This window comes from Balaenoptera musculus, chromosome 14 (assembly GCF_009873245.2).
Source record: "Balaenoptera musculus isolate JJ_BM4_2016_0621 chromosome 14, mBalMus1.pri.v3, whole genome shotgun sequence".
Taxonomy (NCBI): domain Eukaryota; kingdom Metazoa; phylum Chordata; class Mammalia; order Artiodactyla; family Balaenopteridae; genus Balaenoptera; species Balaenoptera musculus.
The window spans coordinates 80,855,353-80,881,391 of record NC_045798.1 but is presented as its reverse complement, the minus strand read 5'-3'; the positions used below and the strand labels follow the sequence as shown (position 1 = coordinate 80,881,391).

The following is a 26,039-nucleotide window of genomic DNA, read 5'->3' as shown; positions in this document are numbered from 1 at the left end:
GCGAATTCCTAGTCGGTTTCCAAAGCAAAGCTCCTCTTTGCAGAAAATTGCAAGAATCTCTGCATTTGGGCTCCTCTTTCCTCCAAATCTACTTTCCCCCGTAAGTGAGGCTGGAAGCCATGGGTCATCTTTCTCCATCGTGGGTCACATAGGGGGACAGTCCAGATGTTTACAGGAAGCTTTGCCTCTGGAGTTTGGAGGAGGATCCTTGTTTCAGAATGAATCTCAGTGGAGGAGACAATGCTGTACGTGAGCCCAACTGTTGAAGGTTCAACTCATTTCAAACACAGGTACAGCCCTTATGAGGGGGGCTGAGTGAATGCCCATGACCTGAAGGAGCTTTGAATAGAGCACAGGAGTCAGCCAGGGAAAATATTAAGCGTAAAACAAATAATATGAGGCTGAATATAGATATAAATCATAGAGTGCTGGAGTAGTTCACTCTGGTTAGGGAAAAATCCAGGGTGTATTTACAGAAGAATTTAAGCATCTGAGCTGAGACAAGTATGATAAGAGAATATCAAGAGTCAAAAACAAATTTCACCCAGTAAAAGGGGGTGCTGGGCGGAGGATGCTATGCAGGGAGGAACGGGATTAGCACAGTTATGGAAGCAGCAAAGTAAAAGCAAGATTGGCCATTTGGACTGGCGTTGGGTTCCCAAGGGGATAAAATAGAAGACTGATGAAGAGGTAGAGGCCACATTTCACGCCCAAGGTAAATTATTTTGAAATTTATTCTGCTAGCAACGGTCTACTGTTTGCTTTTACCAGGAAGTGATCTAAGCAAGACACTTACTTTTTTTTTTTTTAATTAATTTATTTATTTATATTTATTTTTGGCTGTGTTGGGTCTTCGTTTCTGTGCGAGGGCTTTCTCCAGCTGTGGAGAGCGGGGGCCACTCCTCATCGCGGTGCGCGGGCCTCTCACTGTCGCGGCCTCTCCCGTTGCGGAGCACAGGCTCCAGACGCGCAGGCTCAGTAGTTGTGGCTCACGGGGCTTAGTTGCTCCGCAGCATGTGGGATCCTCCCAGACCAGGGCTCGAACCCGTGTCCCCTGCATTGGCAGGCAGATTCTTAACCACTGCACCACCAGGGAAGCCCGACACTTACTTTTTAATACACATATCTGTCTATCTTCCCAAAATGGGATGGAGTAGGAGGAAAGTGAAGGTGTCATCAATCCCCAACTGGGGAGGGGTTTATTTGCAACAACTGATATTTCACTGTATTCCTGTCCTTACTAAGTTATTCGTGATAGCAGAGGGTAGACCTTAGGTTGACTCCGGCCCAAGTGTAATCTCAGATGTCTGTGAGAAGTTCCATATGTCCAGTACCACAGGAGTCACAGCTGCTCTACGATTTCCAGTGTCTGGAATTGCACACACGTGCCGCATAACTGAACCACACAGTCTTCGCTGCCTGTGGGTCTTCACTGACTTCCAGGTTTCACTTCTTTAATAAGAAAGAGGTTCCTTCCACCTGTTTGTCCCATACCTTTCCACCTTTATACTGCCGGAGAAATTATTCTGATCAGTAAAGCTGATTAGTCTTTTTTTGTTTCCCCCTGATCTTTAGTATCTGTGCTCCTTAAGTCATTCTCACATTAATCCGGTATATTGATTTTGCATTTCTGACCGACAGCAACCTCAGCCAGGCTGCCTCACGTTCTTCCCCTTCTCAGCCCTTGCTCTTCCTCAAGTGTGACCCCTGACATCCCGCAGCGTCACCCCGCCCGCCCCCGCTTCCCCCATCGTTTGTAATCAGGCCCAGAACCTCCCCTATCTTCCTCCCACTCCGAGCCCTGTTAGATTGGCCTTCTCCCCACAACCGAAGGGATAAGATCAGCGGGACTCGGCCGGCAGGGAGGCGTCTTCAGACGCTCGCACTCCCAGATTTCCCCCTCCTCGAGCTCTGCTGGTCCGGGAGCGCGAGGCCGCCACAGCAGCCGGGAACACACGCGCCCCGAGCCCCTCGGGTTCTGATCCCGGGGGCGATCGGCCCCTCCCCGGCCCCGCCCCCTCCTCCTTCCAGCCCCGCCCGCGACTCCCAGCCTGAGCCGCCTGTTGTCACTCTCCCCCCAGCCCCGAGGCCCCGAGGCCCCGAGGCCCCGCCCCGGAGCCCGCCCCCGTCGCTCCCGCCCCGCCCCTGGCCCTCCTAGCCTTCTCTCGCCCTCCCCGGGCCGCGCGGCCGGAGCTGGCACCGAGGAGCGGCGGCCGCGGCGGCATCGCGTTCTGGACACGCCAGCGCCCCTCTGGACACGGCGTCCCCGAGCGCGCCCGCCGCGCGCGGATCTGCCTTCCGCGGTCCGGGGCTGCCCGGGGGGCGTCCGGCCTTCCCCGAGGGCGGGCGTGTCCGCGCGGCGCCGGCCGGGACGCGAGCGCGGGGCCGCAGCCTGTTGCAGTGCGGGGGGCGCCGGGCCGGGGGCGCCGGGAGCCCTGCGGGGGGGGCCTCGCGGCCCGGCTCCCAGTGCAGAGCAGTTTTCTCCAACTCTCCGCCTCCGTCTCCCCCGGGCCCACCGCTGCCGGGAGACCCCGTCCAGACCTGCCAAGGTAAGCGGACTTGGCCCTTGAGGGGTCTCTTATCCCCAAACCACAGCCAGAGGTCGGGGGTGAGGAGCAGAGGATGGAGTTGGCATAGTTCGTAGGAAGCGAATGAAAAAATGCAACAGGCGGAGCGGATCAGGGAACTCCTAGCGTTCATGTTTCCTACAGAGAGGAGACTTGTCCAAGACTGAAACTTGGTTAGGTTCTTCAGAGCCGAAGACGGGCAGCCGCGAAGCTGCTCCTTGAGTCTGGGTCTGAGCTCCCTCTGGTGGCTTCTTGTAAGGATGGAAAACCGGGCTACGGGAGAAAGATTGGTGCAGAACCGCTCGCTGTTCCTCGCTCCCACACACTGTCATGATTTCTCCTTCGAGAAAAGTGACTGCTCTTAGTCGGTCCCCTGGCAAAGACACCTTCTGAGCCCTTGAACGTTAAACCCTCAACCGGAATCATAATGGTCCTTTAAACTTTTGCTTTTTGTCTCTGAGTCTTCTGTGATCAAAACAAGAATGACAGCAGGACTCATCTTGTGTTAACTGCATTTGAATAAAAACATTTTAAATGACTAAAGCAAGCCGCAGTTAAAATAAATACTCTTAGGAAAGTTACATCTTGTAGCCGCTTGTCTTCTGCCACCATTGTTATCCTAATACGTGCATTGAAAAGTATAAGAAAAAAGAACCATTTGGTCTAACTTAGATTGTAGTTAATAACAGATCTTACTGTGATTCTAAAATTTCTATCAGGAGACGGTAGAACATTTAAATCTTCTGTTTATGTCCACTCCCAGCATACCTGTAGCCTCAGAGAATTTCTGTTTTGTTTTTCCCCCAGAGAGGAGTGTCATGAAAAAGGAACAGAAAAGACACGTCACTGTTGGTGAAAGGGGAGTTTTCTCTCCCAGTTGGTGGTTACTTCATGATTGGAAGAGAAGTACCTAGGTGGCCGAAGAGATTAGATTTTCATAGCTGTACCGATGAAGCTGATAAAAGAAGACGGGAAAATGCTTTCTCTGGGTCATAATAGGCTGATGAGTAAGTAAGCCTGAAAAAAGACAGATCTGAAATGAGGACAGGAATCTTGAGTGTTTTAAAACCAAGTAGGACTCTGAATACTTGTTGAGGATGTTTTTTTCCCCAAAAATGGAGGAAGAAAAAATTCTCAAAGCAAAAAGTGTAAAAAGCTGAGAGGAGTAACCAGCCGGTCAGCTCCAAGAATTGCAGTACTTTGTCAGCTTCTCTGAGCACACACAGGCAAAGGCATCAGACATGTATGATTATCTTACCACTGGTGATGGTTTCCTGCTCCAGGAATGACTTCTTAATGTGGATTTTGGAGTGCTTTTTCTTTTTCTTTTTTTTACAATGTGTGTTTTTTGACTCTTTGTGTTAGGTAGATTTATGTCAAGAAAGTAAATTGTGAATTCATGGTATTTTTGACTATCTCCAGCCCTGTTTGCTGTGTGATATTGGAAAATTAGAGGTTTTAACACTCCTTGAAGTTTTATTGGAAGCAACACTGCATCAGGCAAACAGATCCACACTCTAAGTTTTCTCTTTTTGGCAACTGTACTTGCTTTGAATGAGCCGAATGTCAGCTGGATTTCACAGCATATCCGATTTACAGTCTGTGTTTTATCAAGGCCTTAAATGTATGTTTTATACTCAGCAGATGGGAAACACATTGAGCACTGTGTCTGACATGTATGCCTAAGGAAAGGAGCTCCCCGATGGATCATGGCGTTAATGTTTACAGGACATTTCCTATTTTTACTGTTAGTGATGTTTGCTTTCTCTACTTTTGAAGAATCTGTGAGCAATTACTCCGACTGGGCAGTTTTCCCAGATGACGTAGATCAGCTTAAGACACAGAAAGTGCAAGATTTCAGACCCAGCCAAAAGCTGAAGAAAAGTATGCTTCATCCGCATTTATATTTTGATGCTGGAGAGATCCAAGCAATGAGGCAAAAGTCTCGCACAAGCCATGTGCATCTTTTTAGAGCTATCAGGAGTGCAGTGACAGTTATGCTGTCCAACCCGACATACTACCTACCTCCACCCAAGCATGCTGATTTTGCTGCCAAGTGGAATGAAATTTATGGTAACAATCTGCCCCCTTTAGCACTGTACTGTTTGTTATGCCCGGAGGACAGAGTTGCCTTTGAATTTGTTTTGGAATATATGGACAGGATGCTGGGCTACAAAGACTGGCTGGTGGAGAACGCACCCGGGGATGAAGTTCCAGTTGGCCATTCCTTAACAGGCTTTGCCACCGCCTTTGACTTTTTATATAACGTATTAGATGATCATCGAAGGCAAAAATACCTAGAAAAAATATGGGTTATTACTGAGGAAATGTATGAGTATTCCAAGGTCCGCTCGTGGGGCAAACAACTTCTTCATAACCACCAAGCTACTAATATGATAGCGTTACTCACCGGGGCCTTGGTGACTGGGGCAGATAAAGGATCTCAAGTCAATCTATGGAAACAGGTGGTAGTAGATGTGATGGAAAAGATGATGTTTCTTTTGAATCATATTGTCGATGGTACTTTGGATGAAGGTGTTGCCTATGGAAGCTACACGGCTAAGTCAGTCACACAGTATGTTTTTCTGGCCCAGCGCCATTTTAATATCAACAACTTGGATAATAACTGGTTAAAAATGCACTTTTGGTTCTATTATGCCACCCTTTTGCCAGGCTTCCAAAGAACTGTGGGTATAGCAGATTCCAATTATAATTGGTTTTATGGTCCCGAGAGCCAGTTAGTTTTTTTGGATAAGTTCGTCTTAAAGAACGGAGCTGGAAATTGGTTAGCTCAGCAAATCAGAAGGCACCGGCCTAAAGATGGACCAATGGTCCCCTCTACTGCCCAGAGGTGGAGTACTCTTCACACTGAATACATCTGGTACGATCCCCAGCTCACCCCACGGCCTCCTGCGGAATATGGTACTGCAAAAATGCACACGTTCCCTAACTGGGGTGTTGTCACTTATGGGGCTGGGTTGCCCAATACACAGACCAATACCTTTGTGTCTTTTAAATCTGGGAAGCTAGGAGGGAGAGCTGTCTATGACATAGTTCACTTCCAGCCATACTCCTGGATTGATGGGTGGAGAAGCTTTAACCCAGGACATGAACATCCGGATCAGAACTCATTCACTTTCGCCCCCAACGGGCAGGTATTTGTTTCCGAAGCTCTCTATGGACCCAAGTTGAGCCACCTTAACAACGTACTGGTGTTTGCGCCATCACCCACAAGCCAGTGTAATAAGCCCTGGGAAGGTCAGCTGGGAGAATGTGCACAGTGGCTTAAGTGGACCGGCGAAGAGGTTGGTGACGCAGCGGGGGAAATCATTACTGCCTCTCAACATGGGGACATGGTATTTGTGAGTGGGGAAGCAGTGTCAGCTTATTCCTCAGCAATGAAGCTGAAAAGTGTGTATCGGGCTTTGCTTCTCTTAAACTCTCAGACTCTGCTAGTTGTTGATCACGTCGAGAGGCAAGAAGATTCCCCAATAAAATCTGTCAGTGCCTTCTTCCATAATCTGGATATTGATTTTAAGTACATCCCATATAGGTTCATGAACAGGTATAACGGCGCCATGATGGATGTGTGGGATGCACATTACAAAATGTTTTGGTTTGATCATCGTGGCAGTAGCCCCATTGCTAGTATACAGGAAGCAGAGCAAGCCGCTGAATTTAAGAAACGGTGGACTCAATTTGTTAATGTTACATTTCAGATGGAATCCACAATCACAAGAATCGTATATGTCTTTTATGGGCCATATGTCAATGTTTCCAGCTGCAGATTTATTGATAATTCCAATTCTGGACTTCAGATTTCTCTCAATGTCAATAATACTGAACATGTTGTTTCCATTGTAACTGACTACCATAACTTGAAAACAAGGTTCGATTACCTGGGATTTGGCGGCTTTGCCAGTGTGGCTGATCAGGTTCAAATAACCCGATTTGGTTTGGGCACTCAAGCAATAGTGAAGCCCATAAGACGTGACAGAGTGATTTTTCCCTTTGGATTTAAATTTAATGTAGCAGTTGGGTTGATTTTGTGCATCAGCTTGGTGATCTTAACTTTTCAGTGGCGGTTTTACCTTTCTTTTAGAAAGCTAATGCGGTGGATCCTCACCCTTGTTATTGCCTTGTGGTTCGTTGAGCTGGTGGACGTGTGGAGCACTTGCACTCAGCCCATCTGTGCAAAGTGGGCGAGTCCGGAGGCCGAGGCGAGCGCGAAGCCTGTGCCTCCCCAAGGGCACCGCATCTATCTTCCTGACATCGTCATTACCTCACTTCCCGGCTCAGGAGCTGAAATTCTCAAACAGCTCTTCTTCAACAGCAGTGACTTTCTCTACATCAGGGTGCCCACAGCCTACATGGACATCCCTGAAACTGACTTTGAGATGGACTCCTTTGTGGACGCCTGTGAGTGGAAGGCGTCCAATGTCCACGGTGTGCATTTCCGTTTACTGCGAGGCTGGCTGCAGTCCTTGGTCCAAGACACAAAACTCCATTTGCAAAACATCCATCTGCACGAACCCAGCAGGGGTAAACTGGCCCAATATTTGACCACGAATAAGGACAAAAAAAGGAAGTTGAAACGGAGAGAGTCTTTGCCAGAACAAAGAAGCAGAATGAAAGGCGCCTTTGACAGAGACGCTGAGTACATTCGGGCTCTGAGGAGACACCTGGTCCATTACCCCAGCGCGCGGCCCGTGCTCAGCCTGACCAGTGGGAGCTGGACCTTAAAGCTGCATTTCTTTCACGAAGTTTTAGGAGCTTCGATGAGGGCCTTGTACGTGGTGAGGGACCCTCGGGCGTGGATTTATTCGATGCTGTACAGTAGTAAACCAAGCCTTTACTCTTTGAAGAATGTACCAGAGCACTTAGCTAAAATGTTTAAAATAGAGGGAGGTAAAGGCAAATGTAACTTAAATTCGGGCTATGCTTCTGAGTATGAATCATTGAGGAAAGAATTATCAAAATCCAAGCCACACGCGGTGTCCCTGCTGGCTCACGTGTGGCTAGCAAACACCGCAGCAGCCCTGAGGATAAACACAGACCTGCTGCCTACCAGCTACCAGATGATCAAGTTTGAAGATATTGTGCATTTTCCTCAGAAAACCACTGAAAGGATTTTTGCCTTTCTTGGAATTCCTTTGTCTCCTGCTAGTTTAAACCAAATATTGTTTGCCACCTCCACGAACCTTTTCTATCTTCCCTATGAAGGGGAAATATCACCAACTAATACTAATGTTTGGAAACAGAACTTGCCTAGAGATGAAATTAAACTGATAGAAAACATCTGCTGGACACTGATGGATCGTCTAGGATATCCAAAGTTTATGGACTAAATGCTGCAGGTCAGCAGAAATTTGCACTAATAATTTCCAACCCAATTTGTGGATATGAATTAGAAGAGTTTGTATATTCTTGTACTGTGTGTGTGTGTGTGTGTGTGTGTGTGTGTGTGTATGTGTGTGTGTGTGTGAGTGATCAGTTTGCTACTTGCACAGAGAGATTATTTAAAAATAAGCACCCTGTTTGGCCTAGCAGGATTCATTTTTATGTCACCACTTTTCCTTGCCTTTGTTTCTGAATTTTTTCTGCTAAAATGTTTCTGCTGCAGAGGTGTAGATGAAGTTATATTACAGTGGTCAGGGGAGATAGGAAGATTTTAAAGGTTTTTGTCTACCTCTCTCCTTCATCTGTAACTGTGCTGATCTATCTCAGAACATCACACACTGCTAAAGGCCTTGCAGTTGCTGCTTTACCCAAGCGTCTGTTGCTTTCAAGATGGACTGCAAAAGTTCCTTATCTTTTTCAGAAGGTGTCCTAACGCATTTATCTTGCACGCACGCACACACACACACACACACACACAAATCCTTTTACTGTGTATAATGTTCACTGATATCACTGGGGAAATGGAGAAAACGCCTATCAGAATTATAGGATCCCTTCTGGAAAATACAGATGGAAATACAGAATGGATTTTTTTTTTTTTTTTTTGAGGTCAGAAACAATGACCTGAAAATCCTCAAAGTTTTTACTTAGAAGTAATAAAGAATCAGTCTTGGGACGGTGGCTGCCAAGGACCGGTACAGTATTTTAGACCTGCTTGTCTTTTTAAAACGCTCTCTTTCTTGCTTCCTTGAAGCTGCAGCTGTTCACCATCACCACTCCCACCCTCTTCTTTCTGTCGCTGTCACGCAAAACAGTCAGTAGTTACTAATGGCTAAACTCCCGATATTTGTGGGAATTTTTTTTTTTTTTTCTGTCCTGATGATTCATTTTGCATCAAAGCCTGACGCAGCCTTAGAATCAGATTTCTCCTTGTGGAATTATCACTGTATGACTCAAAGAAAGCAGTGCCACTGCTGCCAGTGTTTTTTCAGACTGGAAACAGAATTGGAAAACTGCCTGACTTATCTTGCATCCCTTTGAATGAGTGCACAGACTGCCAGTGTCGGCAAAAGTTGAAGGCGAATGGGAGATGATGTCAAAGGCATCTGTTTCCTTTACCATCTGCATCTTATTATAGATATAGTCGTCATAAAGTATGGTTCATTTTATTTTGGTAGGCTCTGAAGTCAAAATGCTATGCCATTAGAAGCCAGAGGAGTAATTACAATGTATTGGATGAAAACTATTAGGCAGTGTGGAGACTTGATGAAAATCTCTGTACAGACTGCAGTCTTCTTCCTAATGCTTCATTCAGACTGTCGTTTCCACCCGCCCTCCCCGTCCCCCATGCTCTAACACTTGGGAGTCTGTCATTCTGACCTAGATAAAAGTGGTTCTTTCTCAGTAGTTTGTTATGATGTCACAATATGCCTCCAGGGTGATAAAGCTGTGGATATGTTACATTCCAGCTAAAGCTAACTGAGCTGTCATTTTTCTTCCATTACAGCGTGAAAGCAGACCGACCACTCCTCCTCCCCCCATATCTGCTTCCTCACGTAGCTCTCCCTGCTTTCCCTTTACAGTGTCAAAATGAATGAAAATCCTATTAATACAGGTTGAGAGGGCAACTGAAGACCTGAATCCACACTATTATTCTCAAGGAAGATTATTCGTCCTATCTCAGGGTTATCAACAAGCATGTAACATTTCTACATGGATGATCACACTGTTTCCATTACTGGTCAGAGTCTCGGTGTTTGCTTTCAATTCCCAGGATGTGTGACCTTAAATCAGATCAAATAAAAGGCTCTGGGTTGAAAGTAATATTAGGTCTGATCAAGGTAAGAGTTACAAATGTGTGCAAGTAACAGCAGAGAAGGCAGAAACTGTACCACTGCCTTTCCTTTAACTTTGTACAGAAACAGGCCCACAGGCAGAAGAGAGCCAGGGTGAGTATGTGGAGGAGTTGGGGGAGAGACAATGAAAAAGAAAGAGCAGTTCTGTGAATGGATATGGGAACAGTATGGGAATATCTTATTTATAGCTAAAGAAAGGAACACACTTAAGATGATCTTCACAGTGTATCTTAACTTTTACAACATAGCTAGGTCAAGGGGAATTTCCTTGTCTACTCATCCACTCCCACCCCAAGGGAAACTTAGCTGGAGGAGAAGACTTCTATTCACAGGTTCTATTTCTGAGCAATGTTTTACATGGGTGACGGATGGCCCAGCCATTGCATATGCGTCCATTTGTTCATGCTTGGGATCCCCTGCTTTATAATCTCAATTATAATCTCAGAACGTCTAAGTCCTACATTCCTAGGGTGTTATCCTGGGAAGAAATGTGAATAGACTCTACACTTATTTTTATTCTGACCATCTTGAAAATAATTAAAGCAACGATTGTCACTATGTGACACTTCCAAAGGAAACACTTTAAAAAATGTCTTTTCCATAAAATCAATTCCTTTCCTCATTAACTTCCCCAAACTCAGGCCCAACTGGAATTAAAGCTTTTATTAAAATAATATCATTTAAATGTTGAAATTTTGAAAGAATGTGTCCGTTTTGCTGACAGAAGTAACATAAATGTAGTGGTAATGTTGATCTAGTTTTCAAAAGTTTGAAATAATGCAAATTACTCACTTAGGATGAAGTAGGCCATATCCAGAGGTGAATTTACTGTAATGACAATTCCAGAAAGGAAGGAAATGGGAGAATCTGTTCAGGAGAAAGAAGATAAATCTATGATTATACTTAAATTTAATCTTTAGAAACCCAGAAAGGCACGAGTTTTAGGCAGATGGCACGACAACTCATACATACTCAGCCTAAACCCGCAATATTAGACATTTGATTGGCTTTTTGGACAAACAGAAGACTTAGTACTGTAAGTTGCCTGGCAAGAATGGGATAATTATTTATGTCCAGTACCCAGCCATGGCATGGGATCTGGCACAAATATCTTCATATTCGAAGAAGAACCTCTCTCCACACACACTAGTTATGTTTAATTTTTTTTTCCTTTTGTGGAAACGCCACCCCTTCTGTCTGCCACTGACTTTTGATTGGTGTCATTTATCAGCAGAGTTTGGTGCATCATAGATCCTAGACGTTCTTGATATAAAGTCTATCACATTCAGTTATCTATAAGTAAACATTAACAGTGGTTTTAGAATCTGTGTGATTGACTTAACTCTGATCATAATTACAAAAATATCACTAATTTAGCGAAAAATGTGAATAGAAGGCAGTATGTTATAACACCACTTACAGAGGTAAGGGAGCCTAATATTCTAAGACAGATCAAGGAATTTAATATGCAGGCTACCTACTGCTTATTTAAATGTAAACCAGAGTATGTCAAAATAGCTGCTAAGGCAGTGTTTTCAGTACTTGACTAATATCTCTATTTTCCTTCATGTTGGCAGAAAAATCCAAATAATATTTTAAGAACTAGACTGAATTTTTTTTTTTTTTTTTTTCACAAAGGATGGTAGGAACATTAAACAGTAGATTCTCACATTCTCTACTTAACTTGTAGCTGCTTGAGCTATAATTTACATGAGCTTGTGTTTAGTCCAAGTAACATGTTTAATTCTATTTCCAAAGATAGGTTCGGCTAAGCCTTCCACACCATGGGGGTTTTGTTTTTGTTTTTCGTTTTTCTTTCACACCTATCCAGTTATGCAGCAAAGAAAACCTGTACTGAAGATCATAGACCAGTTTATTCGAGCTATATGTATAACACAACTCCTCTATTAATAAATAAAAAGCTAAAAGCAACTTGGCTATGGTTGGGATAATTTGTAATAGCCCTTTTCTTTAGGACTTTGGGTAACTGTGTTAGGATTTTGCATGGAGCTGAGTTGGAAAATGCAGTCCCACAATTTCAGCCACTAGCACCCTTCAGTGATGGGTGAGCCGTGCCTCTACTCCCTTATCTTAATTCCAAGTCCTGTCTTTGACTTGCCCTCAGTCCGTTTCACTCTTCTATGTACATCATCCCAACTTATTAAGTGGCAAGAACATCCCGTACTATGCACCTGTGCTCCGCATCTGCCCCTCCTGCCACTGGTGGGATATCTATTCAAGCAGGAGATCTCTAAAAGGAAGGTCCCTGCAGGTCCCTTGAGATATTCTAGTAGGTGGTGCACAGGGTTGGCAGAGTGAAGACTTTTTTTGTAAGAAAGATAAGGATCTATCATGAATTAGTCTCTTAGTATGTGCTGCACAGAACCGTAAGGTTTTCATGTATATCATTACAATCTTCACAACAACTCACTGGTATTCATTTTACAGATTAATCTGAAGCCCATATTCTCCCTCTAGGGAGTATGTTTTGTGAAGGAATTTGGAGCAGGTTTGCAATTCCTTTATCAATTCACTTATTCACAGTAATTTTGGGGTATCTGCTGTCAAGATATTGATTAGCATGAGGGGAGAACACAAAAACTGGTTGACTCTGACCCTACCCTGAAGAACTGATGGTCTCTCCAGAATTCATCAAGAAGAGGAGAAGAAGGGCATGCCGGGTAGCCATTACCACCCGAGGAAAGGCACCGCAAAGCGTTATCTACTCTGTAGTGGACAGGATTTATCTCTGAAAAAGTGGTTATGAGGAAAGGGAGTAGTTATGGAGTTTCAGTAAATTTGGACAGAGATCACCACCTGTGCTTTTCCTCATTAGGTTTGACTCTATAGTTGTCACAGGATGTCCCATCAACGAGTAGCCCTTGCAAAAGAGAAGCGCAAACAGAACAAAACCGCTGACACTTGCTCTTTCCCAATTCCCCCCCTCACTTAACTACCCCAGCACATTTATCACAAAGAAATGTGGTCCATAACTGAATATCAAGGGATGCCCTGAAGAGAAAAGGATGTGTGAGTGCGGTCTGACGGCTGCGTGCAGATCACTGCTAGTAGTAACAGTACGAAGGAGGATACCTCAGTGTATTTCATCCAGGCTCCATCTGGCCAGTAGCGTCTTCTTTTCCCTTCCCTCCCCTCTCAGCACCTCCAGATCCACATTACCAGGCACAGCTAACCAATCCTGAGAATGCAGTAGTGAACAAAACCTATGGAGCTGACAGTCAATCAAATATATTTTAAAATAATTCATTCTGGGAAAAAGATCCAACCTGTTCTGTTCCCTACCATGTAAATAATACCAAAAGGAAGGAAGGAAGGAAGGAGGGAGGGAAGGAAAGAAGGAACAAAGGAGCAAAGAATGGAAGGAAGGAACTCTGAACCTAAATCTGAACACAAAGTAAGGTGCACAAGGAGAATCATTCCTATAACAATTGTGTTCATTATTGTATGAACTACTTAAGAATCTCTTTGAAACCTTATTACAGCTAAAACTTGAGAAAAAAAGGATAAATTGTAATCTGAGCAAATCTTTTCTACAGTACATTGCAATTGCTCTTTCTGTTTTATTTCTTTAAACTACTTCTGTATTGCTGTGCCTCTTGAGATGAAATTTTTCTTTCAAGTGTATTAACACTGATGAATTCCACCTAAGTGTCTCAGGTTTTCCAACTTCCTAGATAATGTGGTGTTCTCCCATATATTGTCTTCCTCTCTATTTCCAAACATGGGGTATACACCTTGTTCCTAATGATTTAAGGAAGCAAATGTTCATGCACATGTGACATCCATGATGCTCTCCATTTCTTCTTTTGGAAGGTAATTCAGCTCCCATCACTGTCACTTTTCTCATTTAGTAAATGAGCAACATAAAATCTCTAACCTCTGCATTAAAATCTGACATCCTTCTATGAACAATGCTGAAGGCACTTCTTACCTTATTCATTGCATCATGCAAATGATGCTCCCAACATTTGTTATACTACAATGAAAGATTACCGCCCAATTTTATTAGTATTTATTTATTGTTTTAATTATGTATTCATTTATTCCTTTGCTTGTTTCAAAAGATTAATTTTGTTGTAGATTTGTTTAAAGTTCTTGGGATTTTAAAATAAGAACACAATACAACCAAGAAGTGATGAAATTGCTTCCATAAAATACCCATGAAAAGACAACTGCATATAAAGAATGCAGTTAATAAAAGTTAACCCTACACAAACAAAATAGGTGATTTTTGCTCTTCATTTTTACTCCAGACATTAACGTGGGTGCCCTGGCTAATTCAGTGCTAACTAGAGCACAGCACGCTTGCAGTGGGCTTTCGTGTGCCAAGGAACTCATGTTATTTCTCTCTAGATTTACCAAAATGAAATGTACATATATTCAGCTATACTTTATCTTTCACCCCACATTAATTATAAAACTCTCAAAAATCCCATTATTGAACACATGAGTAAAAAGGTATTTGCTTGTATACACACATAAGAACTTGGCAGGATTCCATTATCATAAGAGGCAGAAGGTTTTCTGTGTATAACCAACAGATTGCACTGGTGGGTTTTTCACAAGGTTTGTTTGCACCTTTCTCCCATTTCCTTGATTAATTTGAAGAGGGAGATTTCTATTAAAAATGTTATATTCACAACACTTTTATATATTATATGAACTCTGAAATTAGATAAAACTGAATACAAATCCCTAGGTCAGTAAATAATGACCAGCTGTGACATGTTGGGCAATTTTCTTAATTTTAAATCTCCATTTCCCCATCTATAAAACTCCCCCAGAGTTGATATAAGGATTAAATAAAATCACATGTGAAAATTAATAGAACGATACTTGTTTCTCTTTGTGATCATCTCCAATTCATTATATATCAAACCCATATGTAATGTGATGCACCATTTTCCCACTAAGAAAATATTAAAATGTTTCCAGATAATTTGAGCATACATAGTTAGTATGTAGACCAAATAGACACCTATTTTAGTATTTCATATATCAGCTGAGTTGCACAAACATGTAAAATCACAGTTATGCAATTAATATATTATTTTGGAAATACTGCTTTTTTCATGTTCATGTTTTAAGAGAAAAATTTATTCAAATTTTCATGTACTTCAATGTCTTCATTATTTCTAGAGTCATGGTTTGAGTTTTTCCAGAGAATATCATATTTCCTTCTGAGTTTTATTGAGATAGAGACTTTTTTGAATTTAAGTATGATGCTATTACTTGAAATTTTATTTCATGTTACAAGTGCCATTTGTATAACATTAATCATAATTTTATGTTCATACCTTCATTCAGTAGATACATAATTATGATCTTGTATATTGTAATCACTGTATTTTTCTTATTTTAATTTTTCCACTTATTTATTATGAAATATGCATAAAAGCTTAAAATGCATAAAAAAAGCTTAATATGCATAAAAAAGGGGATGTCTAAGACTATGTGTGAACATGACATTTACTCCACTGGCTATTATGGAATAAGTGAGGACCAATCTGAGGTAGCATATCCAAATTACACATATCATGATTATATACCTTAACACCATACATAACAAATGATTTTATCCATATAAAATTATCTCATCTTTATAGAATATTATTTTCTTTTAATTAATGTGTCATTCACACATATTCTTCGGGTTGGGGTAAAATTCTACGGTCCTTTATCCTCTGCTTGGTGCTTTGTAAGTCTGGATGCTTTCTCTTTTCCATGCCTGTAGATGACAACCGAGGAACAAACTCCAGAGCTTCCAGCCAGAAACTCAGCCTTCCAGCAAGAAGTGCAAGAGAGCATGCACCTGTGCATTGGGACCAGGTGCCACAGATCTATGATAGTAGGGTTCATACCACTGAAGAGAGAAATTCCTTTTCTTTCTTTCATTGGTTTTCCTTGGATATTGCTGTCCACACCCCTGCTGAGGTTCACTGTATGCAAATTAGAAGACACTATTTTGCTGATTCTTGCATATGCCAGCTCTACTGCCCCCTACTTATCAAACTATAGGTATTATGGATATGCAAGATAGGTTATGCCAATATGTTGACACTGAAAAGATGTGCTGACCCTACCAGAAGCCCTCCTCTATGATATTGATAAGTAATTGTGGCCAGAGCTGGGACTTAGAGTCAGAATTGCTATACTCACACACTCTATAATATGGTACAAAGCATATATATCTGACCTTCCATTACCGTATCCTCCTGCTCTCACCAGCGATCCCAGAGGTAACGTCTATCCTGGATTTTGTGTTTACCATCCCCTTGCTCTTCTTTATAGCCCCACCACATATGTCTCTATCCTTATCAACATATTGTATATTTTTGTAATTTGTATACTTTATGTAAACAGTAACATACTGCATATATTCTTGTGCAACTTGCTTTTCTTTGCTCAAAATTTTATCTAATGCATGTTGATGTCTGTAGGTGGAGATCACTTATTTTCATCATGGTAGGTTCCAATATGCTATTATCTGAAATACCATACTTTATCTTTCATCTTGTTGGATTTTGGGAATATTTTTAATTTTTGCAATTTCAAACATTATATATAAAACTGTTTATAGATGCTGTATAATGCACATATACAAGAATTTTGTCATTGTGTTTTGTTTGTACCCAGAATCTTCCCACCCAGCCCCACTCCAGCCTAGTATATATATTGAAGGCTCAAAGCACATCCTCAACTATTCTTGGTATCAAATTATTATTTTTACAGATTGTTTGTACAAATTGACACTCTAGCCATTGTAGAAAAGTTTGTGTTGCTCCAAAATTTCTCCTGTACTTGACATTTTCATACTTTTAGATGTTTTTCTGTCTAGTGGGGTAAAAGAGTGTTGCGTTTCTTTTTTTTTTTTGCAGTTCTGTTAATAACATAGCACATGCATGCAGCATGCGCACTCATGCACGCACACGCACACACACACAGTAGTCCTTATTTTTTCCATTTGTGTTTCTTCTTTTGTGAAATGAAATCCATGTTCATGTCTTGTATCCATTTTTCCATTGCATTCGTTTTTTTTTCTCATTGATTCATTGACATTTATAGTATATTAATAATACTAATCCTTTTTTGGTTATACTCGTGAATAACTTCTTGGCTTATATTTTCATGATCTTTCTACTATGACTTTTGTGATATATTTTGATATGCAGGTGTTCTTAATTTGAATGTGAACAAATATGTGTTTTTCTTTGTTACTTGTACTTTTTTGCATCTTATTAAAGAATCTTTCTTAAGGTCTTGGCACTGAAGATGTTCTCCTCTATTTTCTTCCAAGCATTTTAATTTTCTCATCATCATCTATTGCCGCAAAACAATATTACCACAATTGTAATGGCTTAGAACAGCACATGTTCGTCATCTCACAGTTTCCTTGGGTCAGGAATCCAGGCGTGCCTGAACTGCGTCCTCTGCTCTTATATGTGGCTGCAGTGAAGTAGCTGGGCCTGGGATCTCCTCTGAGAAGCATCCACTTCCAAGCTCACGTGGTTGTTGGCAAGATGTAGTTCTTTGTGGGTTGCTGGACTAAAAGCTTCAGTTCTTTTCTGGCTGTCGGCTGGAGACCCTGAGTCACTTGCCATGTGAGCTTCTCCATTGGCAGGTAACTTCACAAAAGCCAAGATGAGAGAATCAATAGAGAAACTGCTAACACATTACCATAATCATGGAAGTGACACCCAGTCAACTTTGGTGAGAAGCAAATCAGAGGTCCCCCTACGCCCACACCCAAGGGAAAGGGACTTCACAAGGGCATGAATCCCAGGAGATGGAAGAACGGGCTTATTTTAGAGTGTCCCTGCCACAGATTTTGTCTTTTATATTTAAATAGTTAATCTGCTTTATATTAATTGTTATGTCTATTCTGAGATTTTTTTCTCTGTATAAATAACCTGCTGTCCCAGACTGAAGAGATTCAGTACCCTTTTCTTTTCCACTAATCTTCAATGCCGTCTTCACTACATATCAGGTCCTTATATTTTGTGTGAGCTGATTTCTGAGTTCTCTACTGTATTCTTCTGGCAAATTCGACTACCCAGTGACAATACCGCACTATCTTAACTACTATAGTCGTTTTGTTAGCCTTGAAATCTGGCAAGCCTTTTTCCTTTTTTTCTTCATTTCTTTAGGCTTTGTTCTTCCATGTGCATTTTAGAATTAGTTTGCGTAGTCCCCCAAAACAAACAACAATACATGTTAATGGTAAATGCATTACATCAATTTTGGGAGAATCGACCTCTTTACATTAATCCCTGTTCATAAGCATGGTATATCTCTCCTTTTATATAATATTTCTTAATCCTTTGATAGATTTAAGTATGAGCACTTTATATATTGTTATTACAGTGGATGATATTTATTTTTAATTATATGTTCTAACTGATGATAGTATATAGAAAATACAATTGATTTTTGTGTATTTATATTGTATCAGGGAACTTATAAATCCTCTTACTAATTTAATAATTTACCTGTAAATTTTTTCAAAATACTTATACAGATGCTTTTGTAATCTTCAAGTAATGAGAATATATTTCCTTCCTTTTAATCTTATAACTTTTTTAATGTTCTTACTGGATTTGTTAGGACATCCTGTAAAATACTGAGTGAGTCTGGTAATGTGAATATTCTTGTACTGTTCCTAATGTGAATGGAGTGCTTCTACATTTCACCACTGAGCAAATGAATGGATGCTGTGTGTATTTCATAGACTCACTTTATCAGGCTGTCGTATTCCCTTGTACTCCCAGTTGATAAGTAACTTTTTATCATCAAAGCATGATGAGATTTATTCAATGCTTTTGCTGCATTTATTGTGATAATCATATGTTTCTTTGCCTTTATCTGTTAAGGTAGTGTATTTTGTGAAAATTTTTTTCTTTTGAGATTAAACCAAACTTGGCTTGCTGTGATAAAACCAGCCTGGGAATGATTCATTATATTTACATTTGTTGCTGGATTGAGTTTGTTAATAATTAATTTAAGATGTTTATATCAACATTTGTAATTGTGATTTTCTCATAATAAACTTGTTTAAGTTTGAGGTCAACATACTTGTCACATAAAGTAAGCTGAGGATGTTCTATTTTTATATCTTCTAGGCGAGTTTGCATAGGATTGAAATGATCTAATACAAGAATGTTTGTTAAAACTCATTTGTAAAATCATCTGAGTTGGGCTTCCCTGGTGGCGCAGTGGTTGAGAATCTGCCTGCCGATGCAGGGGACACGGGTTCGAGCCCTGGTCTGGGAAGATCCCACATGCCACGGAGCGACTAGGCCCGTGAGCCACAACTGCTGAGCCTGCGCGTCCGGAGCCTGTGCTCCGCAACGGGAGAGGCCGCGACAGTGAGAGGCCCGCGCACCGCGATGAAGAGTGGCCCCCGCTCTCCGCAACTGGAGAAAGCCCTCGCACAGAAACGAAGACCCAACGCAGCCATAAATAAATAAATAAATAAAATTAAAAAAAAAAAAAATCATCTGAGCATTCTGTTTTCTTTGTGGGAACATTTTAACTAAATATAAGATTTTACTTGGTGGTTATAGGCTTATATTATTTACCTCATGTATTTATTTTGAAGCCTATTTTGGCAAGTTATGTTTTTAAAGAATTTGTCCTGTTTGGTTTTTTTTTTTTTTCACATTTATTGACCTAAATTTGCTCAAAATGCATTCTGTTGCCTCTAATTATTCATCCCCTACACATGTTTTTTCCATCCCTAATACTGAGTATGTGTGCCTTATTTCTTTCTGTTCCTGGTGGGTTTTGGCTGGTAGATATTGACAATAATAGGCCAAAAATTACCTTCTATATAAGTTACATAAATTAAATTGCCTTTTCAAAGACTAATTTTTAGCTTTTTTTGTTCTTACCTAATATTTTATGTTTATTTGGTATTGCGTAACTGGCTCCTGATCTTACATATTTCCTTTATTTCCTCTAACTTCTGTTGTTTTTCTTTTTTATCTTTAATTATATGCCCCATTATTTTTTGTCAATCTCCACCAGCCAAAACCACCAGGAGCAAACTGGATTTATTGTTTATTACAGTAAGAGGCATTTAAATAGTACAGCTTTGCTCTGCTGTATATCAAAAAACAAACTAATAACAGCATTAAAAAAGAGCACCAATTAGAAAACATGATTTTACTATACACAAGTACAGATGTAATATCTTTAATGTGGAAAAGATTTTACATATCTGTAAGCAAAAGTGATTACAACTTTAAAAGAGAGAAGTTAAAAGTGACAGAACATGCATAAAGCAGATAATCTGTTTCACCAATTCAAAGTACAAATACTGTCACTTTCCTTTTATTTTACAATTCATATCTCAGCTTCCAAATTACTTCTACTTAAGGCTTGTCCTCCCACTACTAAATAAATGGGGGGAAAAAAAAGAAATACAGGGGAAAACAAGTCTAAAATTACTTGGGATTTAATCAAAAGGTTTAGGACTACTTCCAAACAAATGAAGACAGAACTATAATCCCATGTGACCAAAACTTTCCCTGTTTCTCACTGGTATAAAGTGTCACTGTAGATGATCAGTCCTGCCCAACTCAACAAATGACCCTTTTCTACAGAGACTAGAATCACATGCTTATATTGTTTCTGCACAGTTCACATTGGTGACCCATGTACAAAAGGCCAGTTCATTTTAATTCACCTTTTATTTCCTTTTTTTTTTTTTTGCTTAATTTTATTCTCAAAAGCACAACCTACTGGTCCTCTGTTCTTGACTCTAGAAAAGCTGCCTACATTAGGTCTATATTATGCAGAAATCCCCCCCCCCCCCACCCTATCCCTTGCAAAAACCATTAGACATTTTTGTTGTGCCTGGATTACCAGCCTAAAATCCCCTCTCAGGGGAACGTTATTTCAGGTATTTTCTTGCCCCTTCTTGCACACTTAATTATTTTGAGGGTCATGCTGAACCAACTTTCAAGGGCTCTCTACTTTCAAATTTTGAAAAAGAGGGATTGGTTACAGGTCACTTCACGTTCACAAATGTCCTGGGCTCCTTCAGGAAAGAAATCAGCAGTCACTACAGTGACCAGCCTGGTACCCAGCCACAGGTGAGGGACTTACTTTTTTCAACCCACTAAAGTTTCCTTCTCTCAAGTTAATAGACACAAATTTATGTTAACTCTAAAGTTATGTCAAAACTGTGTTTCTTTTGTTTATTTTTTAGTTTACACAGCATGGGAGTAGAAAACAACATCTGCCTGGATAAAAAGCAATTTGGAAAGTCAAAAAAATACAATTGACTAAGAAATATGAACACCATAAATCTCATTATTAACTATATAAATTCAACTTAAAAAGAAATCAATATTGTATCTTAGTTTATAAACCAATAAAAAGAAAATCCATTTTGGTGAATATACCAAAGAATAAATTACTGGCTACTGCTTTGGTAATATACATGTATATTCTTCATTAAAAACAAGTTGGTTGTTTGCCAGATATTTTGAAGATTCCCCTCTTCCACCAGCAAAGCTTGCCTTTTGGCCCACTACTTCCATTTCAAGCATTTTATCCCACAGGAAAACAAAAGAGAAAAAAAAATGTAGAAAGATGTATACAAAAGGATGTTCATTATAGAATCATTTATAATATCAGGACATGAAAACTTCTTAAAGGTGGAAAAAAAATCAGTGAAGATGCATACTAGCTTATTAGAAAAAATCCTTATACTTTAAAATATTAATTGATTACAAAACAACTACAAAATGATCTTATTTTTATATTAAATAAAATTTATATCCACCTAGTCCAATGAACTATGTCAAATGGTCTTTATAATAGGTCAACAGTGATCAAATATCAGTAATTTCAAATTATTCAATCTAATGTTTATATCCGCATATACACATATTATCTATTTATACAGTAACATTTTATGCACACACACACACGCACACACACACACACACTCACACACACACTTCTGATTATTATGGATCAAATTGGGCTTTTAAATACTGCTTCTCTTCACAGAACTTTCATAAATAATAAATAGCAATAAATATTAAAAGCTTAAAAATGTGAACACTTTTTCATTCAGCAATTCCAATACAAAGTTCCAAATAAATCTATTTCATTAATATAAAACTATTTCAGAGGAAGTAATTCAGAGCTTAGATAATTAGACTTGTGAAGTTTTCTTTATAAATTTTAGAAATAGAGACATTTAATTTCTTCTTTCCTTCCTTCTTTTTTCTTTTATCTTCCTATCCTCCTTCAATGACTATTTATGAAATGATGAAATGACAATTATGGATGGATAAAATGAAAGATTAATAAGGAAATTGATACAGATCATTCCAGGAAATAGCTAGAAAAATAAAATGGCCGGAAAACAACCCAACCCAATTCCAAGCCCATCCAGTGGTCAAAAATAAGCAAAGTAAGTACTTAGCACCAAACTTAGAAAATGAGCTAGGTCGTCATTTTTGTTGTTTTATTTATTTTTAAGGTATTGTGAATGAGAAAGGAAGTAGTACATCAAGAATGTAGTTGACAACCATTGTCACTCCTGATTTACTATTTTGTATTTGGTGCTTAAGATAGGATTTTCCCACCGTCCTAGCTTCCTTTAGCTTTTTACTTCTGGGTGCTCTATGTCGGCTGCTTTTAAAAGGGCTACACTGCAGCAGACCCAGACATGACTAGGCTGTTTCTTTATTATTCATTAATTGACCACAGGATATTTAGAAGTGTGTGTTTAGTTTTCAAATACTTAAGAGTTTTCATTTCTATTCTTCCGTTATTTTATAATTTAATTTCATTGTGGTTAGGGAAGATGCTTTGTATAATTTCAATCCTTTTATATTTACTGAGCATTCCTTTATGCCTAGAATATGGTCTGTCTTGATAAATGTGCTCTGTGCACTTGGAAAAAATGCATATGCTGATACTGTTGAGTGAAATATTTTATAGTTGTTTAGGTCAAGTTAGTTCATAATATATATATCGTTACTAATTTCTCTTCAGCCTGTGGGATTTCCTTAAAATTTCCTGCAGTACAGATATGCTGACAAAGCATTCTCTCTCTCTCTCATTGGAAAATATTTTCATTTTGCTTTACTTTTTGAAAGATATTTTCACTGGACATAAAAATCTAGGTTAAAAATATTCTAGACTCTTGAAATGTTATTACACTGTTTTCTGTCTTCCACTATTTTTGAATAGTGCATTCATATCACTTCTCCCATGTACTTTTAAAATGTTCTTTAAAAATCTTTCCTTTGAAGATTTTTCTCCTTAAACTTGATAGTCAACAGTTTGATGATGATGTGAGTACAGGTTGTTTTCTTTGTATTTATTCTGCTTCAGACTGATGAACTTCTTAAATCTGTAAATTTATGTCTTTCACCAAATTGAGGAAAATTTTGTCCTTTATTTCTTCAAATATATTTTCCCTCCTATTCTTCTAGGATTAAATTTACAGGGAGTACATAACCTTTCATTTTTAAAGGTTAACCTGGCTAAACTCAAACTGCAAATTCTGTCTCCCTGCTGTTGACAGCAGCTGAGAGTAAACATGCAGGCTTCTGGCTCAGTTTTAGCCATTGAATATAAGGCTAACTTGCTTAGAGCCACACAGGGGTTTATAAACATAAAATAATATTTACTTTCTTAAGCTGAGTGATGAGAATATGTGTGTTCACTTTTTCATTTATTTTCTTGTGCGATTATTTATTAATTTGTATATCTTACAGCTGCTTTACTAGAGTTTTCAATTTAGTAGACAAGAGTAAATAGTAGACAGCCTTCAAGTAGAAGGAAAGAATTTTTGAGTTGAAAAGAATCTTTATGATCACCGAGTCTGGCTGTAAGAAAATAATACCTAGGTAACATGAGTGATCTTTCTAACTGGCACATTGTTAATGACAAAACTGGTAGTGAACGTCCTGAAAGTCACCCCAGTACTTACTATTAAAGGAAAATACATGAATATCCTAAATGGTCTTGAATGTATTTCATTTTATATTATTTTTTAGGCAACAAATCTGTGTTTTAAAGACTGCATATCTCTTGAACATGAGACTTTATTACCACAAAATGATAGGTATTCATTGTGAATTAGACAGTTACAAATAAGTTAACTTATAGTTAAACTTGGACAAAAATGTTGGTTGTCTGTCAAAATATATTTTTATTCTCACTAACAACAAACTAGATGTAAAGTGTTTCTTTGTCATTTCTCAAGTTTCCTGAAACTATAGAGTTATCTTGCTGTCAGTGCCCGCTGGATATTATTCATCAGCTTTTCATTTGACTGTACTCTTGTGATACTTCAGTAACCTTGAAATAAAACTCATATCCCAGGACATACTCCTTACCAGCCTCTTCCAGAGGAAACTTGCAGATAAAAAAAGAAAAAATCTCCGAAACACTTTGGGGTTTTTTTGATATGCTAGTGATAACTATTCACAGCATTTAGGGACCATTCAGCATGGAGACTCATACCTATTCAAACAGACTCCAGTTAAACAAGTATCCTTGAAAGTACTCTCTCACGTCAGTAAAGAACTGGTACACTCAATGCAAAGGAATAGGATGAATCCCAGGTGTCATCATTAACTTTACCACTTTTGTTTCCTAGGTTTTTTTTTTCATCTTTCATATAAATGAAAAAGTAACTCCCAAATTGAATCATTTAGAGGCTTCATGATGTATGCATGCCCTCCTGAGCACAGATTATTATTGACTAAATAACATTTTGCCCAAATTTTTCAGTAAAGATGAACCTAGGTTACTTGCTATTGGTGATTAGGATATCTCTGAAAGTCACTGAAATATTACTTTATAAGGCATTGTAGTAGGTAACTTACTTTTCAGATATTAACATAAGGCTGTTAAAACAAGATTGAACTTTTGCAACTAGCAGCAAAAGTATTCATGTTTTTTTTCTTAATTGAATGAAATTGGTTTTGTACTAAAAGTCAACAAGAGAATATGGCGGCCTTTGGTGGCAGCTGCAATACCAGAACCATGCATTCTGGCTTGGCTCCAGCTTTGGCTCTGCCAACACAGCTGCCACAAGCCTCTGCTTCAGGGAATTCAGCTCCTTCTCAAGCTGAGCAACTTCAGCCTGCAGGGCAGCAGGCCACTCAGGACAGGAAGACCACCACCCAGATGTGTGTCCAGAGGCTCAACCACAGTGCATCACAAGTCAGTCCTCAAGGCAGGTGATGACAAAGGTCATTCCCGACTTCAGTCCCTCTCACAAGAACAACAACTAGCAATGATCCGTAGACAAAACACCATTATGAGAATCCCAGAACCTGGCGGGGGAGAGACTGAAGCAGCCCTCTGGACTCCAGAGACTGAGAAGGGACAGCTTTAGAAGGGTAAGGGGAGCGGCTACACTCTGACCACATAACCGGGCCCCAAGGCTGGCACATTGCTGCATGAAGAGGGCACCCTGGGCCTGCAAGTTATCCAGTGGGGGAAAAAAGCCCAAGGTGGATATCCAGCTTCCCTGTCATTGCAGGGCACTTTCCAGGGGGCCCACTCGGGTCTCACCTCATGGGGATCACTGGAAGAATCTGCGGAGCTCAATAACTAGGGATCAGAAATGGAGAAGAGGGGCGGGACTTAACAGCAACCAGTGTTCAGATCTTGGTGGACCGCATTCCTGCTTATAGTGGTATCTGAGTAGAGATCCCAGCCAGTGGCTATGCACATCTGCAGAGCTGAACCAATCAACAAAAATCAATAACAGGAGGAAAGCTGGAAAATTCACAAATACCTGGATATTAAACTGCACACTCCTGAAAGACCAACTGCTCAAAGAAAAAATCAAAAGGGATATCAAAAAATATCTTGAGACAAACACAATATATAAAAACTCATGGGATATGCAAAAGTAGTTCTATGAGGAAAGGTTATAACTATAAATGACTACATTAAGAAAAAAGATCTCAAATAAACAACTTAACAGTATATTTCAAGGGGGGCTAGAAAAAGAACAAATTAAGCCCAAATTTAGAAGAAGGAAGCAAATAACAAAGATTAGTATAGAAATAAATGGAACAGAGAATAGGAAAACAATAGAAATGATTAACAAAACTAAGTGCTAATTCTTCAAAAAGATAAACAAAATTGATAAAACTTTAGGTTTTATTTACCAAGAAAACAGAGAGAGGACCCAGATAAATAAAAG

General features: G+C 39.8%; 1 protein-coding gene across 5 annotated transcripts; it reads left to right on the top strand.

Moving 5' to 3' along the window:
• The first annotated feature begins 2,384 nt into the window (after window positions 1–2,384).
• DSEL (dermatan sulfate epimerase like) lies at window positions 2,385–16,415 on the top strand. 5 transcript variants are annotated; one of them, XM_036823601.1, is made up of 3 exons: window positions 2,385–2,549; window positions 3,375–7,924; window positions 15,579–16,415. In XM_036823601.1, the coding sequence occupies exon 2, from the start codon at window positions 4,277–4,279 to the stop codon at window positions 7,913–7,915; it is 3,639 nt and encodes a 1,212-aa protein (XP_036679496.1). In that variant the 5' UTR covers window positions 2,385–2,549; window positions 3,375–4,276; the 3' UTR covers window positions 7,916–7,924; window positions 15,579–16,415. The 5 variants fall into 5 exon arrangements, with proteins under 5 accessions (XP_036679496.1, XP_036679495.1, XP_036679494.1 ...); XM_036823600.1 differs by lacking the exon at window positions 15,579–16,415 and adding an exon at window positions 9,551–12,595; XM_036823599.1 differs by lacking the exon at window positions 15,579–16,415 and adding an exon at window positions 9,475–12,595.
• The last annotated feature ends 9,624 nt before the right edge of the window (window positions 16,416–26,039 follow it).

Coding starts and splice junctions, on each gene's coding strand:
- DSEL (XM_036823601.1), top strand. CDS start 4,277: ATGGCGTTAATGTTTACAGGACATTTCCTATTTTTACTGTTAGTGATG.